The sequence below is a fragment of the Gekko japonicus genome, unplaced genomic scaffold, assembly GCF_001447785.1.
Source record: "Gekko japonicus isolate JY-2015 unplaced genomic scaffold, Gekko_japonicus_V1.1 scaffold593, whole genome shotgun sequence".
Classification (NCBI taxonomy): domain Eukaryota; kingdom Metazoa; phylum Chordata; class Lepidosauria; order Squamata; family Gekkonidae; genus Gekko; species Gekko japonicus.
The window spans coordinates 914,982-933,977 of NW_015169191.1; the positions used below are offsets into that span (position 1 = coordinate 914,982).

Consider the following 18,996-nt stretch of genomic DNA (forward strand, 5'->3'; position numbering starts at 1 on the left):
TGGTCTTCCATTTGGATTACTATTCAAACGTTTGCCGCTTATAAACCCACCCACCCCGCAATAATTGGCTTCTTCTTTTCAGTAATCTTCAGCATCTCCAGCAGTGATGGCAAGTAAAGCACTTTCATAATGTCCAGAGGCAAAATGCTGTAAGGTAAATAAATATTTGTCAAATATATTTATATTTTTGATGGTTATTTCACAGATAAATGGACTTTTTTGAAGCTGAGGGCAGACATCCTGAAAGGATTTTTGGAGCTTTGTACGTGGGATTGACAAGCAGAGCAACCAAAATGAATAAAAGATCAGGATTTCCCCACATCTTACTATCTGGGTACAAAGAAATGAGAGTTTTCAGTTGCTTCTGCAAATGTGGCTCTTCAGCCTGTCTCTCATTTGGTTGGAGGAAGATATATATGCAGGATGATGAACTGCAACACCCATATCCAAGTGGACTTGGTAGTTCCTCATCAGCATATCCCAGCCAGTTGACAGGTAGACATGCAAGGAATCAGAGCTGCAGAAGTAACCAAAGAGCATTCATATCCCACCACTTACACAAGATGCTGGTCTTGTGGCATGAACTAAAGAGTGAAAGGCAAGAATATACCTCTGAAACCTTTGTAACAACACTGAAGACTATAGGATACATTCTTAAGGCCTCTTATCTTACCTATGCTCTGGGCCTTATACATTGGGTCCACTGTATGTGACTCTGACGAGGCCCACAATCAAACCAAGTTGTTTAAAGGCATGGACAAAAGCCATGTGCAGCTGGATTATCCTCATTTTTGCTAAAGATATTTTTAAAAAAATTATTGAAGCTTTAAAAATATATAAAATTGGAATAAAAATTTATTCAAATAAGGAGAAGGCAGAAGAGATTGGCATATATAGAGTATTACAGAAATAAGATAGAGATTAAGTAGGAAAAGAAATGCCAAAGATTTTTCCAGTTTTCAGTAGGGTTGCTATGTCCCTTATGGCAACCAGCAAGGGATGGGAGGGGGAATTACCAGCAGTGGGAGGGAGGCCAGGGCTACATTGCCAGTGATATGGTAAAGTCACTCTGGTATTTGGGCAAAAACTATGGTAAAAATGGCTTGTACTATAGAGTTTTTGCCCAGACACCAGATCATTGCCATGACATTGCTGACGTGATGACATCACTTCTGGTACACGCCAGAAGTGATGTCGCCATGTCACCAGTGAAGTAGCCTGGGCCTCCCTCCTACTCCTAGTAAGCCCATCTGCTAGCCAGCTGATCAGTGGCTGGGTGTGTGTGTCAGGGCCTGGGAGTGGGGGATCCCCCGCCACCAGTGTGGGGCTGGCAAGCCTAATTGTCAGTTTCAAATCTGCTTTATTTCTGTCAGAATTGCTGTGTTGTAATGCACTCATTGTGCAGGTAGTTGTAGCATGCATGTGAATATAGTTTTTAAGGGTATTGGTGTAATTTGCAGATTTTGGAACGATAGCCCTCTATACATGATCATGCCACAAATTGACTGAATGCATGGAGACTGGGAACAGACACAAGCATATTGGCCCTGCCTCTGTGTGATTGTTGGCTTGTGAGCATAGCACTTATGTCCAGAGGAAGCGTCCGTGCATGTGCTCCCTCCTGATGAAGAGGGAGATGGCTTTCTGAACATTCCTGAACATGAGAAGGTAGTGTGCATGTAGGTGGGGCGGGACCAGTGCACTCATTCCCATTTTCCTCACATTCAGTGAATGAGCAGAGGGGCTGTGTGTAGAGACCTAGTATTTCCTGTTATTTAAAAGGGACTATTAAGCATGCTGGGGCCATGGTGGCTCAGAGGTGAAGACGCTGAGCTGCAGACTGGAAAGTCTGTAGTTTGGCAGTTTGAGACCCTAGTGCCGCATGACGGAGTGAGATCCCGTCTCTGGCCCCAGCTTCTGCCAACCTAGCAGTTCGAAAGCAATAAATTGCAAGTAGATAAATAGGTACTGCTTCAGTGGGAAGGTAACACTGTTCCATGTGCCTCAGCATTTAGTTATGCCAGCCACATGACCATGGAAACATCTTCAGACAGCACTGGCTCTTTGGCTTGGAAACAGAGATGTGCACCGCCCCCTAGAGTTGGATTTGACTAGCTTTTGAGCAAGGGAAATCTTTACCTTTATTAATCAGACTACTCATCTAACTTGAGATATAGAAAATAACTAATCACACATATCTAATACTGTATAATTTCTCTAAAATACTGCTTGTTCCATTTTGGAGCCTCAAATAACAATTTGATAACCCAGCTACAGTCTTCAGAACCTGTAGTCCTAAATGTTTGTATTATTTATTTATTTATTGCTAACATTTTTACCCCGTCCTCCCCGCGAACGGGCTCACAGCAGCTTACGAGAGGGCACGAGCCCATGCATAAAAACAAGATAAAACAATAAAACCATTAAATTACAAAATAAACAAGAATAAAGTGCTCCATGCGAACAAAATGGTCTCCGAATAATTTCGTGATGGTATCAGTCATTTCCTTGGGGGCAATATTGTTCTGTTGATGGTCCAAGGCCAGTCCAGCAGTATCAGTGTCAGATCTTCCTGGGACCACCCCTAACCTTGTTGTTATCTCCACCACTAATGGTGGTGGTAGTGGTAGTGGTGGTAGTGGCAGCCCCTATATAAAAGCCTGGTGGAAGAGCTCCATCTTGCAGGCCCTGCGGAACTGCATAAGGTCCCACAGGGCCCTAATCTCCTCTGGGAGCTCGTTCCACCAGGTAGAGGCCGCCACTGAAAAGGATATGGCCCTGGTTGCAGTAAGCTTTGCCTCCTGGGGCCCTCGAATCACCAGGTGGTGTTGTGTCCCCAACCGAAGTGCTCTTGGGGGTATATATGGGGAAAGGCAGTCCCTCAGGTAAGTTGGACCCTGGCCATGTAGGGCTTTAAAGGTAAGTACCAGCACTTTGAAGCGGATTCAGTACGCTATTGGCAGCCAGTGCAGCGCTTTCAGCCCAGGCTGGATGTGCTCCCACTTGGGGAGGCCCATCTGCAGCCTGGCCACCAAGTTCTGCACTAGCTGCAGCTTCCGGATCTGCGACAAAGGCAGCCCCATGTAGAGAGCATTACAGTAGTTTAGCCTTGAGGTGACTATTGCATGGATCACTGTGGCCAGGTCATCACGGTCGAGGAAGGGAACCAACTGCCGAACCTACCTAAGATGGTAAAATGCAGATCTGGCAGTGGCTGCCACCTGGGCCTCCATTGTTAGGGAGGAATCCAGGAGCACTCCCAAACTCCTAACCTCCAACGCTGGCACCAGCGGCGCCCCATCAAAGGTCGGGAGAGGGATCCCCAACCCTGCACCGCACCGACTCAGGCACAGGACCTTCGTCTTCGCTGGGTTTAGTTTCAACCGGCTCGGCCTGAGCCACACAGCCACGGCCTGTAATGCCTGGTTCAGATCTTCTGGGTCGGAGCTCGACCGGCCACCCAACATCAGATAGAGCTGGGTGTCATCAGCATATTGGTGACAACCCAGCCCATACCTCATGGCAAACTGAGTGAGGGGGCGCATGTAGATGTTAAACAACATCGGGGACAGCACCGCCCCCTGAGGCACACCACACTCAGGAAGGGCACAGATCAAGGTGGAATGTGGTTGGACACACAGATATGAGCAGTCTGTCAACTTCCTCCAGACTGAGCGGGTTAAAACATTCTAATCCCCGCAAAGACGTGCAAGGGGCCTCAAGTTCGCACACTGTTTCAACTGGCGAGGAAGTCGCAGCAGAGCACCAAGACTTTGTCCGCGAAATAGCTTGCAAAAGCCTCACAGCCAATATCCAATTCCCTACTGTTTTGTCTGCCTTGTGGTAGAGCTGTCGGTTATGCCAGTCCTCCACAAGCTCATCCAATGAGCCGCCAGGGGGCATCAGATCCCGCAGAGCCATCTGAAGCCGTACAGGGTCCATTTGGCTCCGTGGGTGAGCTATAATCTGCTCGCTGCCTAAACAGGGTCGGGGTGGGATGTTCAGACGAGCCTTCAAGGCATAGTGGTCCAACCATGGTACTGCCATTGCAGTAATCTGGTCCACTGTAATCCCCGCAGCGAAGATCAAATTGAGCATGTGCCCGGCCCAGTGCGTGGGGGTCGATACAAATTGGGAGAGTCCCAGTGCCGCCATGGACAACACCAGGTCCGCAGCCCAGCTGGAGGCCGTGTCATCGGCATGGACGTTGAAGTCACTCAAGACCAGAAGCCTAGGGTGCTCCAGCACCCAGCCTGATACGGCCTCCAGCAGGGACAGCAGACCGTGTTAGAAGGTCAGTAAACCAGCCAGATGTTATGTTATGTTTTGATGTTATTGGATTTTTCCTGGTTGCTATGAGTAACATTGAATTGAAACATTACTTTTTTGAGTTAATTTCTATAGTCGAAATAGTATTTTACATATGTATTAGTGGACTTCCTCTCTTCTGTAACATGATTGATTTCTTTGTATTGAGTCCCCCCCCCCACAGCATTGACACCAAATGTAATAAGGGATTATGCCCTGCATACACTGAGTTTACATTGTCTCCCAAGGAGTACGGACCAAAAATTATAGTTGACTTTCAGTAAAAGTAAAAGGAGGGTCATTGTTGTAATGGATCTTTCCAGTTGTGTCTGTAGCAAACGGCAAATAGCAGAGGATGGACAGGTAGACTGAATTTGGGTTAAGGTGCAAAGGATCTATTATTGTTCAGAAGCCATTATTTACTATCTGTCTTTATGTCAGTGGCTCTGCATGAGAGTAGCTGAAGACTGCTGCTGACTGCTTCTCAAGGGCTAAAGGATACCAATCCATGAGCCACACCAAGGCAAGCAGTGAGTTAGAGACTTACTTTGATATCATGAAGCAGTGATTTTCCATATCTCTCCTTATAGCGTTGTCTTATATTCATCAGATCTATTTCACTTCTGGCAATCAGAATCCTTATAACTGTTTTGTTATGGAATCCCAATTCCTGAAAGAGAGGACAGAAATGCAATTGTATTTATTAACATTGCATGACTGAAGTATGGTAACACTGGGATGGCTCCAACCAGCTTATCAGATAGTGAACAAGGGATCTTCTTTGAGCACTAGAAGAGTAGAAGAGAAAAAGAGATTGGATTTATACCCCACCCTTCACTATCCAATGGAGTCTCAGAGCGGCTTACAATCTCCTTTCCCTTCCCTTCCCCACAACAGACACCCTGTGAGGTAGGTGGGGCTGAGAGAGCTCTTTCAAGAACTGCCCTTTCAAGGACAGCTCTTCTCAGAATTATGGTTTGCACAAGGTCATCCAGCAGCTGCGAGTGGAGGAGTGGGGAATCAAACCTGGTTCTCCCAGATTAGAGTCCGTGCTCTTAACCACCACACCAAACCACTATACCACTACATCAAACTAGAAAAGCTTTGCTGGGAACCATGGGACCTGCGTGGACAAAACCATGTAGGACAGGGCTGTAGAAAGAAAGGGAATTGAGCAAGATTGAGTAAAAAAAAACAACTGGCTGGATCCAACCCACTGTGACCTCCAAAGTGAATTAGAGCAAGTAGTCATGAAATATACTGAGAAAATGTTGTCAAAGTTGTTTACTATGCAGAATTGTCTTTAGTTATTTCTAAATATTGTCCTGTATACACTAAGGGGCCAAATAAAAGGGAAAATATTTTGAAGTGGCAAATAACTGGGCAATTTTTTCTCAAAATTCCACTTTGGGGAAATCATTTATCCTCACTGTATTTAACAATTTTTGCAAAGAATATTTGATATAGTGGTGGATATGACGCATAGTCGGTCTAATTAAAATAATTTTGACTTACAATCACCGAGTAACAGCTTCACAATTTTGTGTACATTTAGCTAGTATCTGAGAAACTTGTACTCTAAACCTAAGCAGATTGTGGACACTTCTGAAATTTTGAGAGAGGACAGTGGGTGCAAAAGTTCCTGCTGTGAAGGCAGGGCCAATCACAGAGTGACTACTCTGGTGGGCAGGGTTATTCATAGAATGCTGGGGAAGTCAGCATAATGTTACAAGGCTCTAGGCCAAGCAGTCTCCTATCATGGAGGCAGATGCTTCCAACTTTGCACTTCCTGCAAATGTAAAAGTGACATGCCTCCTGGGCTTTTCTAGAGAATCTCCTGCACTGAGGAGGTAGAAGAAAGGTTAGCTCTCAAAGAGATCTATCTTCCTTCCTTCCTTCCTTCCTTCCTTCCTTCCTTCCTTCCTTCCTTCCTTCCTTCCTTCCTTCCTTCCTGAGCCAGTTTGGTGTAGTGGTTAAGTAAAGGTAAAGATAAAGGTTCCCTTGCTTGAAAGCCAGTCGAATCTGACTCTATGGTTGCGCTGCTCATCTCCGGACTCTAATCTGGGAGAACCGGGTTTGATTCCCCACTCCTCCACTTGCACCTGCTGGATGACCTTGGCCAAGCCATAGTTCTGGCACAGCTGTTCTTGAAAAAGAACAGTTTTTGTCAGAGCTCTCTCAGCCCCACCTACCTCACAGGGTGTCTGTTGTGGGGAGGGGAAGGGAAAGGAGTTTGTAAGCCACTCTGAGATTCCTTTGGGTAGTGAAGGGCGGGGTATAAATCTAATCTCTTCTCTTCTTCCTTTCTACCGAAAAAAGGGGGGAGATTATTTTCCTGTGCAACCACAGATAGAGGTTTGTAATCCCAGGGACATAAGAAAGTCTGGGTCTGTGGCCAAGCCAAGCCAAGCTGTGTGGCAGTGATGCACCTGCCTGAAAAGCTCTGTTACCTGGTAAAAAACAACCTGAAGCTCCACCTCCCCATTTTATTCTAGTCCCTCTGGATTGTATCCCCAAGACTCAATAAGCAAACAGGCGCCATGTCAGTTATCACAGGATCAAGGCAGCCATTGTGTTTAGATGTGTAGTATTTATGCATGATACAGTTGGAAAATTCTTTTTTTATACATTGTTTAACTTTGCTCATCTAAAGGAAACTTATTTCCTTTTATCACAACATATAATTAAGGAAAGGAGTGTGGCATTAGAAACTCAGTAATTTCTTATCTAATACTGAGATACCCAACTTGTTTCCAGACAAGATGTGTGAGGTTGACTTTTTGTGGAACAATGATGACATCTAATGGATAAAGTAGTTCAGTATTTTATTAGTCTGCAAGAATATATATTTCCTTCATCCTTGTTAGAAAAACTGGTTTGCAAGATGGCATGATGCACTAGTCATTTACGCTGGGGCCGCTCTCCAGGTGAAAACAAGAAATGTGGAGAAAAATACATATTTCCAGGATTTGACTCTATTAAACATTTTTAAAGAGTTTGTTTTTATAGGGAAACCTGTTCTTACAGGAAACCCATTTTTACAGGAAAACCTGTGATTGTATGTGTAAACATATAATAAGTGTATGCTTTCAAATTTTTTAACATGTGCTATTTATTTTCTAGATTGTGGAGCACATGCACACAGAACACCAGCACTAAGGGTGATAATATTGCATGGGGTACAATTGAATTTGTGCATACAGAATAGTCTGTGAAGTCTGTGTAGCTAGTCACAGTCTCTCCTGTCCTTGAAAGAACTCTATTTTTTAAAAAAGATATCTGCCGTAATTCACTTTATTTTGTACCAGATTTTGATACATAGGCAAAGCATAGAGACTAGGATTCTGAGGAGGGTCACAGATCTACAGTGCAGTGCTAAACAGAGTTATAGGGAGGGGCTGTGGCTCAGTAGTAGACCATGTGCTGCTCATACAAAAAATCCCAGCTTCAATCCCAGGCATTTCCAGTTAAAGGATCTGGCAGTAGGTAATGTGAAAGACCTCTGCCAGAGACCCCGGAGAGCCACTGCTAGTCTGAGTAGACAATATTGACCTCAATGGACCAATAGTTCAGTATAAGGCAGCTTCATGTGGTCGTGTCTGTGTACATCGTTCTAAATCCGCTGAGGTTAATGGGTTTCGAAGGGTATAATAGTGTTCAGGGTGGCAGTGAGTGGATTATTCAGACTTGCTCTGTGAGCCTTTATGAAGTGGTTGTAATTATGTTTGATCATTCATGAGGGCATAATGATGGGGTATAAATTTTGTAAAAGTATCAATAAAAGCCATATGCTACTGTTGCTCTGAACTGTATCAGTGCAGCCTGCCTTTACAGGAGCCATTCTATACATCACTGTCACTGTGGACAGTGTGGATATCAAAATACTTTGAGTTTACATATCTATAGTGCTAGCACAATATAAGTCTGGAAAACCCTACCTAATCCAGCCATTGGGGAGTTTTTGGAAGTCACCATGTCCCAGTAGAACTTACATCACTGTGTGTTTGTTAGGATAAGCATGCCATGGATATGTATAACTCAACCTGTGGCTCATGTGAACAAGACTCTCTAAGGGCTCAGTCACGCATTACACTTCCTTCTGTATATATCTTAATCATCTTATTTTTCTTTTGCCAATTTGTCTGTTGGGATTCCTTTATTGAGAAAGAGAATAGTATAGGAGAAAGGGAAACGTTAACTCTTGTCTCTCTGGTTTTTCACCAGAAAAGGCTATTTCAGAGTTGGTTTTGGGAGGGAAGGCAGCATGGTATAGCCTGATCTCATCAGGTCTCAGAAGCTGAGCGGGGTCATTATGGGAGACTATTGAGAAAGACTCCAGAGAGGAAGGCAACACCTCTGCTTCTCTTGCCTTGAAACCCTCTTGCTGGGGTCACCATAAGTCAGTTGCAACTTGGTGGCACTTTACACACAGACAAGTTGTGTTTACCCCACCCCCAACCTGGTGGGTAAAGATATGGGTACATTTCTATTGCATATTATGTGGTAGTAAGAGCAGCTGAGTGACTTGGACAAATTCTTCCTGGAATATACTCCAGGAAGAAGACTCTAAATCCACCCTAAATTTATTTTATTTTATTTAAAACATTTCTATGCTGCCTGTCCACCTGACTCAGGGTCCCCAAGGCAGCAAAACTAACTGGACAAAAATGTTGCAACTTGCAGGCTTGTTATTTAGACTTCTATGATTCTTAAAAAAATAAATAAAAAAAATGGAATATAAATCTAACAATCTTTGATAGGCAGTATTTCTTTCTGGCACAGATGCCTGTTGGCATGACTTGAATCTGAAACTGGCTCTTTAGCAGGTCTAAATGGAAATAAAATGTTAAGAAAATGAAACAGACATGCATCTGTAGTGTTTTTCCATAGAACAGACAATTTCATGATACACAATCTGTAATTTCACATTTTCACACTAGAGGGCGAAAAAGGCCATGCAGAATGATGTCTTTTCCATGGCATATAAAAAACCGCATTGTCCTGTTAAAGCAGATCTACTTGCAGATGCATGTGGTGGGTTAGTTGGGATTTACAGTAGAAGAACCTCAGTTTGGAGAATACATGAACACATACAGCAGCTTAATACTGAAGCAGACTATTAGTCCATCCAGGTCAGTGTTATCTATTTAGACTTGGCAGCAGCTCTTCAAGGTCTCAGGTATAGGTCTTTCACATCACATCCTACTTGATCCTTGTAACTGGAGATGCTAGGGATTAATACTGGGACCATTTGCATGCCCCTCTCCAATAGTGTCCCCTAAGATTATGCAGAATTGTTAGTACTTCAATTCTTCACACCTAATCTCTATTTCTTGTTGCTGTTGTTCAGTCGCACAGTCTGACTCTTCGCAGCCCCATGGACCACATCACGCCAGGCCCTCCTGTCCTCCATCATGCTCCGGAGTTTGCTTAATTTCATGTTCGTTGCTTCGATAACACTGTCTAACCATCTCATCCTTTGCCGTCCCCTTCTTCTTTGACCTTCAATATTTCCCAGCATCAGGGTCTTCTCCAGTGAGTGCTCCCTTCTCATTTGGTGGCCAAAGGATTTGAGCTTCATCTTCAGTATCTGGCCTTCCAGGGAACAGTCAGGGTTGATTTCTTTTAGGATTGACTAATTTGATCTCCTTGCAGTCCAAGGGACTCTCAAGACTCTCTACCAAGTTGCTTATTTAAATAGAACCACTTCTAAGACCACAATCCTAATGCTGCAGCACTAAGGGCATTTTTCTGGGAGTAAGCCCCACTGAATAACACAATTTAATTCTGATTTGTAGAACATCTTCATGGCATGCAGAAGGTCCCTGGCATCTCCAGGAAAAAGGATCAGGTGGTAGCCAATGTGAATGATCTCTACCTAATACCCTGGGATCAGCTGCTTGATAGGCAGTTGGTCTGATTCAGTACAAGGCAGCTTCAGGTGTCCTTATGTGTTTGGTGGAATTTACTCCTGAATAAGTAAATGCTGTGTCTAAAGCAATTCTAAAAAGTGAGGTTGCATTATATCTTCTGGTCACTATACTTAAAGGAGTTATTTGGGATTTGTTGTTGACGTGATTATCATAAATCACAAAAGCAAGCAAGCAGCACTTTAAAAATTAGGATTATAACACTTTTGGATGAGTATTGGCCAAGTAACAAAGAAGAGACTACTGAAGCCATCATTTTAAATAATGTACATACTTACGTGAATTGCATTGTAAAGTCTATAAGCAAAATAGGAAGCTTTGTCTCTCATACACAGAACTGCAGGCAAAATCAGACAAAAGAGGTGTTACAATCTTCAAAACATCTCTATTGCAGTCAGACAACAGTAATCATTATCTATGTCTCTAGGAGTATACTCCTGCCCGTTTCTTTGTAGCTTTTGTGAGAAGTATACTTACGATAGGTGGGTTGAAACTGAGGTGCAGGGAGATTCTAATGGCTGAATAGTTCTCAAATTCAGTACTATATAGTAAAGAACAAGATCTTCTAATTTCTCTGCTAGTATTGGCTGAGAAATATCACTTTCCAATTCTCTAATAGAGTTATCAAAAAAAAAAATCTTCCCTAGAACTAGCAGTTCCAATGGCTGCTGGCAATGAATTGGCTTGTGTCTTCCATTTCATTAAGTGCTTTAGAAGTTAGACACAACCAAGCCCTTATAATGGCAGGATTTGTCTAGGTTGAAGACGACTCTGATAAACGTTATTTGACATAGAGAATCTGAGGTACAGAAAGATAAAAGGCTTAACTCTATACTATTAAAACACTGGAGTCTAAAAACCATTGCCACTAGTTGTCAAGATCTAGACTTCCTCAAGGTGACACAACAAATCTGTAGGAACAACAGCAATAAAACAAGGAGTTCAAGTAACTGCTTCCTCAGAGGGAGTAGCAATTTCCTCCCTACTCAGTAGGCACTGCTACTCTTGCCTGGAACTATTATTGTAGTGCTTTTGCAGATGAACGGGCTACGTTTCTCAGCTTCCCCACTTTTGTAGATGTGGTAATATATTTATTTGAAATGTGTAACTTTTATAAAGTGGAAATAGGAAAGGGGCAATATACCAATACTTAGTACAGTTGCTGAGTATAATAGCAACATTATAACATACTGCATTTATACTGATTTATTTACCTATTGCTATCAGTAGTTCCTGAAAATATCCGTCGTAACATTCAGTAATGGCATCTACTATATCTTGTCCAGAGATATTCTGAAACTCCTGAAAAACTGGGGAAAAAAAGTATATTTATGCAGGGCTCTTTTTGTAGAAAAAGCCCAGCAGGAACTCATTAGCATAATTGGCCACACCCAACAGCAGAAACTCATTAGCATATTAGGCCACACCCCTGACAGCACAGCTCATTAGCACATTAGGCCGCACCCCCATGTTACCAGAAGTGTGGTCATCCAGCCACACCGACCTTTTGCTTCTTATTCTGTTTACCTTGCTTCTTGTCAAAACCCAGGGCTTTTTTTGTAGCAGGAACGCCTTTGCATGTTAGGCCACACACCCCTAATGCAGCCAATCCTAATGAGTTTCTGCTATTGGGTGTGGCCTATTATGCTAATGAGCTCCTGCTCGGCGTGGCCAACTCGGGAGCCAGCCGGAACTCCGTTCCTGTGCGTTCCTGCACAAAAAGAGCCCTGTATTTATGACTGATGAGCAGTTATGCCTTTGTCAGTTTGGTGTCTTACTCCATAGCTGTTTTGAAGATTTTTCAGTGAAGGTTAAGAGTTTGCACTGAGCACTTCCGGTCTGCGGCTCAGCGATGGCGGATACTCTCCCCTGAAGCTGGGGAGGCAATCCGCGCTCCAGGGGTGTTGGAGGAGTGCCACCTCAAGTGGCACCCCCAGGTGAGCCTTAGTTAAAGGTTCCGAGCCGGGGGCGCTGGGGGGGGGGCGACCTCTTCGATGGTGGAAGCCAGAGAATTGAGGCGCTCCTTTTTGCCCCAATCAGTCCACCCCCTGTGAGGCTCGGTTTTTACCGAGCATAGCTGATGCCAGCCAGGACAAGCAAGAAGGTCAGCGAATGAGCGTAACTACAAGGGATCTGTGAGTAGACCGTCAATGAATCGGAGAAAAAAACGAGCGAAAAAGTTCTAAAAGTTAGCTCCCCCCCCCAGCAGAAGCGGCGTCGGGAGAGAATCCCAGACGTAAACAAACTGAACTGAGACACAGAGAAAGGGGGGGGAGGAGAGAAGAAGAGCGTTAAAGTGTGCCAAAGACTTAGCTGTTTTGCGGATAAATTTGCGCTGTTTGAAAAAGGGCGAAAAGGCGTTCCTTAGTGTAAACAAAGTTGAAAATGGCCGGCACGAGAGGAAAAGCAGCGAGACAAGTCGGGCGGGGTGGTCAAAGTCCGAGGATTGAGGAAGGAGACGTGTTCTGCATGTTATCAGAGCTGTTCCGGCCCATTAACGAAAGACTCGATGGTATTAACCAACAAATGACTGCATCCAACCAGAGTTTGGCAAAGCAACAACAGCAAATTGCCGAGCTGGTGAAAAAGTCGATTCAAACAGATGAAAAACTTAAAGAGACATTGCACGATACCAAAAAGGTGAAAAAGAAGGTTGGCCTGTTGGAACAAAGACAAGATCTCCAAGAAAGGAGATTGTTAAATCTACAAATGGAAAAAGATTGTTAAATCTACAAATGGAAAAAGATTGTTAAATCTACAAATGGAAAAAGATTGTTAAATCTACAAATGGAAAAAGATTGTTAAATCTACAAATGGAAAAAGATTGTTAAATCTACAAATGGAAAAAGATTGTTAAATCTACAAATGGAAAAAGATTGTTAAATCTACAAATGGAAAAAGATTGTTAAATCTACAAATGGAAAAAGATTGTTAAATCTACAAATGGAAAAAGATTGTTAAATCTACAAATGGAAAAAGATTGTTAAATCTACAAATGGAAAAAGATTGTTAAATCTACAAATGGAAAAAGATTGTTAAATCTACAAATGGAAAAAGATTGTTAAATCTACAAATGGAAAAAGATTGTTAAATCTACAAATGGAAAAAGATTGTTAAATCTACAAATGGAAAAAGATTGTTAAATCTACAAATGGAAAAAGATTGTTAAATCTACAAATGGAAAAAGATTGTTAAATCTACAAATGGAAAAAGCTAACAAGGTTCTCAGATTTCAGGGGGTGGCTGAAACGGCAGGAGAAAACTTGAAGAAAGTGATAGCAGAGCTAATCGCTTCGGCGCTCGGCAGCTCATCGGTAGAAGCGGAAGCAGAGATCGAGGTGGTTTATCGATCCTACTCTAAGTATATTAAGCAAAATAATCTTCCGGGCGAGTTTGTTGTCAAGTTTCTCCGAAGGCAGGTGAGAGATGATATTCTCAGAGCGACAGCAGTCAACCCCCTGCAGCTGGGAGCAACAACTATCAGGGTCCTAAAGGACACCCCATTTGAGATTCGACAGAAAAGAAAAGCCTACAAGGAACTTGTTTCAACCCTCCAGATCAACCAGATTTCGTATTCCTGGAATTTCCCCGAGGGTGTGGGGTTTAAATATAAAGACAAAAGGGAGAAAATTGACTCGGTTTTTAAAGCGGAAGAATGGTTGAAGCAGTTTCATGCATCGAAAAGGGAAGAACAGCCAGATGGAGGGGGCCAAGCAGACACTCTGGAAGAGATGGACGGAGACCCAGGAGGAGCAGAAGGTGGCACGGCCAGAGATGCATATGATTTGCGGCTAAGGGGACCTAAGTAACTCTTTAGAAGTTAAAGACCCGCAACTGAAGAAGATGAAAGAGACTTTGTGCTCACTAAAAAGAAGAAGAAGAAGAAGAAGTAGAAGATAGACAATTACTAACACGGACTCACTAACTCTTGAATTCATTGACTTAAACGAAAAGTTATTATTTTTATGACTAACTGGACACTAACTGTTAAAGACCTTCCATTTCTTGGGCTTTTAGTTATAGTATGGGTTGCTTTATTTGCTGTCTTGTACCCTGGGTTTTTTAATTATTTTTTCCCCTCCCCTTTTCTATTTTCTGTAGTTGTGTAGGTGTAACAAAAATAAATAAAGCTACCCTGTTTTCAGGGGATTAAAAAAAAAAGAGTTTGCACTGAGTTGTTTGGTTGTGGGAAAATATTCGTACTATGATTACGAAACATGAGGTTTTTCTGCACTGAGTTTTTACCTCCTTTTCTTTCCCTCACACACATTACCATTTGCTGCTCATTGGTCCCCTGTTTTTCCTTCAAGTTTTCCTCCACGCAAGTTTCCCCCCACTTCCCCAAATTACAGCAGCAACTGACAAATGATACTGTATGTAGGTGACAGACTTCACGTTCCTGGGATCCCAGATCACCACAGACTGTGACTGCAGCCATGAAATTAAAAGACGCCTGCTCCTTGGGAGGAAAGCGATGGCGAACCTAAACAGCATGATAAAAAGTAGAGACATCACCCTGCCAACAAAAGTCCGCATGGTCAAAGCAATGGTATTCCCAGTAGTCATGTATGGCTGTGAGAGTTGGACTATAAGGAAGGCCGAGCGCCGAAGAATAGATTCTTTTGAACTATGGTGCTGGAGAAGACTCTTGAGAGTCCCTTGGACTGCAAGAAGAACAAATCAGTCAATCCTCAAAGAAATCAACCCTGACTGTTCCCTGGAAGGCCAGATAATGAAACTGAAGCTCAAATACTTTGGCCACCAAATGAGAAGGGAGCACTCACTGGAAAAGACCCTGATGCTGGGAAAGATTGAAGGTCAAAGAAGACGGGGACGGCAAAGGATGAGATGGTTAGACAGTGTCAGCGATGCAACGAACATGAAATTGAGCCAACTTCGGAGGACGGCGGAAGACAGGAGAGCCTGGCGGGAGATTGTCCATGGGGTCGCGAAGAGTCGGACTCGACTGTGCGACTGAACAACAACAATGTAGGTGAGGGGGAAAAAACTGATGCAGTTAAGAAACCAAACTGCAAAAAAAACTCAATGTAGAAAAACACATCATTAAACAATTTCTACTGATCAAACAAATAAAATATTAATTATATCAAGCTTCTCATTATGCTTATATTCTAGTCTGTAATAACAGTAACTACATTAACTGTGATCACCGGAGAAATGATTTGGCCAAAGCAAGAATTTGTCAAAGGAACAGGTTTAGTTCATTATCTTGCTGTTTTAAAGCGGCACATTATGACTTCCTTTATGTTGCTATCCTACCAATTTAGCGTAACAAAATCATGTATTCCCATGTGCGCTGGACGGCATACATGTCCATTAAAGTTCTTCCATACGAACTCATACACCAAATGTGAAGGGGGGGAAGAAGCAGTTTGTTCATATGTGTGTGATGTTAATTTAGTCCTAACGGCTTCTGAAATCATCAGTGATTGCTAGATGATGGCTGGAGATATCCTAGGATTACATTTGATTTCCAGGCGATAGAGATCAGTTCACCTGGAGAAAATGACCACTTTGGAAGGTTATGGCATTATACTCCCCTCCCCAAACCCCACCCTCCTCAGGCTCCCCCCCCCCAATCTCCAAGTATTTCCTAACCCCAAGCTGGCAACCCTATTGCAGATGCCACTTCTCACTTTTAGCCAAGGTCTTTGCTCTATTGCTTTGCTCTATTACTTGTTCGTATGGTTAAGCCGTGTAGTGATAGCAGAAGTGATGAAAATATTTACCCATCCATAACTGCTGGTAACTCTTGTTACATAGAATCATTTGCAGCATGTTTTTGTGTTCTCCAGTTTTTTGCTGGCATGCCTCCCAGAGGACCTAGACCATTAAAAGATGGATAATGTGCAAAAGAACACTACATCAAATCACATTTCAGAAAGGTTTTAAAACTGCACATATATGCTGATACCGTAGCGTCCTGAGCAGCCATAGCAGGATCTGCATATCCCTCTTGCCTGGTTCCCTGGAAAAATTAATAGGTATAATTTGTAAAAAATGAAAAGCTTGTAATTTTATACCTGTGTATCATACTGTTTTGCCCTAGAAGCACTTGTATTAGCTAGTAGTATTAGTAGCCAGTAGCATTACTCTTTTGAGGGAAAGATGCTCTACACACATGATGGTTTCTTTGCATATTGTTCGATAGATTAGATCATGAACCTTAATAATTTCACATACATACAATTGCTTCATTTGTTCATATTCTCGTTGCTGTAATTCACCACAGCCTTGCTTTCCCCCCCACTTTTGTGTACATATGCATACAACACAAACCCTATTGTATACACAACCGCCTACCAAGATGCATTTTAAATATATATCCTGCCCTTGTATCATATTTTACTGGACATTATTGGGAAGAGAACAGGACTAAAGATGCTTTCTTGGGGTTTTCTGTTTGTTTTTAAAAACACAGATAACTTGTGGGAGTAAAAAGTACATGGAAGTGGAAATACACTTTGGAAAAATGGCAGAAGTTGCCAGTTTCAGTAGCTGAACATTGGCCAATGTTATAGATGAATTTTTTATAATTATGATTTCATCTTCCAATTTTTTTTAGCCATGGTGAACTTAAAACTCAAATGATCCTTAAACAATGTGAAGATGTTTCGCTCCCCCCTCTTTACTTTCAATAGAAAATAACCTGCTTGCCCAATACCTGTGCAAGATTCATAAGTGTATCTCTGAAGTGGCCAGAGGTCTCAGAATAAATGTCTTGAAGAAGGTCACTGTCATATTCTACAAAGAAAACAATAAATGAATTAACTTATAATGGGTCAATGTAACTTCTTGTGCAAATATGAGAAAAAAGGGATAAGTCTGCAGTTCAAAGGGTTTCTTTCATTTGTGGAAGGCACTTCTACTTATACAACTTTCACCAATTTCCCCCTATAGTTGCATCCAACCATGCCACATGGTAAACTGTTGTAGTGTGTCCTCTGACCATTAGGATGATTAGATAATGAACCTTCTTAAATCTTCATAAACTGACCAGTAGGAAAGACACGTAAGACTGTTTCAGGAAAAACACTTAAGTGTTTTTATAATTCCTAAAATGCTACAGAAGCCCTCTGTCAGCTAGGCCAATGTTTTCAGTTGGTGTTCCAGGGAATGTAGGGGTCCTGTAATGAGAAGTTCACTGTTCACTTCTTCCCTTGAAGATCACTTGCCCCTAAGTACAGGTTGTAAATAGCCCAACAACAGGAGTGTTGGCTGCGCTCTAACATGCATGCTCTGTTCATATAGTGCTGCTTTGGTCTCAAAAACCATGGCTATGGCTCAGTTCAGACATCACAGAAAGCCATGGTTTAATTAAGCAAAATTAAATTACATTAAGATCTAAACCCATGGTTTGAAATTGGTTTATTCATCACAGTTAGTCTTAACTAGGGTTAGGGTTGCCAAGTTGATCTTCGCCGGGAGCGGGGGGCTCCTGGCTGGCGTCTGGTGTGCGCGTGTACGCTGCACGCATGTCACCCGGAAGTGATGGGAGGATGCCGGGCATTCTGGGGGCGGGGCCACGGCCATACAAGGGAAAACCATAGAGTTTCCCCTTGTATGGCTGTGGCCCCGCCCCCAGCATGCCCGGCGTCCTCCCGTCACTTCCGGGTGACGCACACATCGGGGAGGAGTTCCCCCCAGGGCCCGATTCGGCAGCGGCGGGGGGAACAGGCCTCTGGGGCGGGCTTTTCCCCGCCCCCCCGGGGGGACATGGGATCCCTAACTAGGGTTTTGTGTGGTATGCAAATACAGACATCCTGGTTTATTCCATGATGCTGCTCTGCCTACAATGTTGTTTGGGTTATCAGCTCAGTCTCTGCAGGGGAAATGGGGGGAAGGAGTGATAAATCCAACAAATAAGGATTTGATAGTCTGTGAGGTGACTCCTAGTTTCACAAATCAACCACGAAGTAGGTATTAACATATTTATAACCCACATTTATCTCCAATGGGGAGTCAAAGCCTCATACAACATTGTTCTCCCCTCCTCCAGTTTATCCTCAGAGCAGCAATAATCTTGTTAGCCTAGTTAGGCAGGGAGAGTGACTGGCTCAAGGACACTCACAGACCCAAGGTCCCTCACAGAAGGGAAGATTGCCCTGTTTAGGATTGCTCTGTTAGTGAGCTTTCGTGGTAAAGTGGAGATTCAAATCTGGGTTTCCTAGATCCTAGTCTGACATGCTAACTACTATACCATGCTGGTTTTGTGTTATGTCTGATGTCATATGTTTTTTTGTGTTGTCTGAACTGATTCTATGTGTGAACCAGAGGTCATTTCGGGAGGCAAGAGAAGAGGGAGGGTAAGTTGCTTCCTCCCTGCCTCTCCCCACCCCTGCCTACCTGGGGCCATGGAGGGCCTTCGCGGGGCTTCCTTGCACTCCCGCTGGCCTTGCAGGTCCACCGCCGGGCCCCTCATGGGGCTCGGCAGTGGAGCTGCAAGGCCGGCGGTGGCGGCCGGGACCATTGGGGGTGGGGTGTGTGGCCTTATGACACACTTCCGATGATGTCAGGGGGTGTGGCCTTATGACACACTCCGGTGATGTCAGGGGATGTGGCATATGCTAATGAGTTATGCTAATGAGTCCCCCTAGCTCTTTTTCTACGAAATGACCCCTGGTGTGAACCAACTGTCTAAAAATACTTTGCAATACCAAGGGGTTCCAGTTCTACACTAGGGAGGTTTCTGGGCTAATCAGTGAGGAAACTAAGCAATGAAGTAAATCACCAAGCT

At 43.3% G+C, this 18,996-nt stretch overlaps 1 protein-coding gene across 1 annotated transcript in view; it reads right to left on the minus strand.

Annotated features, from left to right (window-relative positions):
* Positions 1–78: 78 nt before the first annotated feature.
* ANXA10 (annexin A10) overlaps positions 79–18,996 on the minus strand; it is a gene marked incomplete at its 5' end in the record, with an annotated part of 30,697 nt that continues 11,779 nt past the window's right edge. Inside the window, 7 exons of the mRNA XM_015416236.1 lie at positions 79–147; positions 4,856–4,978; positions 10,517–10,575; positions 11,453–11,548; positions 15,989–16,082; positions 16,174–16,227; positions 16,924–17,003. Coding sequence (XP_015271722.1) covers positions 79–147; positions 4,856–4,978; positions 10,517–10,575; positions 11,453–11,548; positions 15,989–16,082; positions 16,174–16,227; positions 16,924–17,003 — 575 coding nt within the window. The remainder of the gene's footprint in view (positions 148–4,855; positions 4,979–10,516; positions 10,576–11,452; positions 11,549–15,988; positions 16,083–16,173; positions 16,228–16,923; positions 17,004–18,996) is intronic.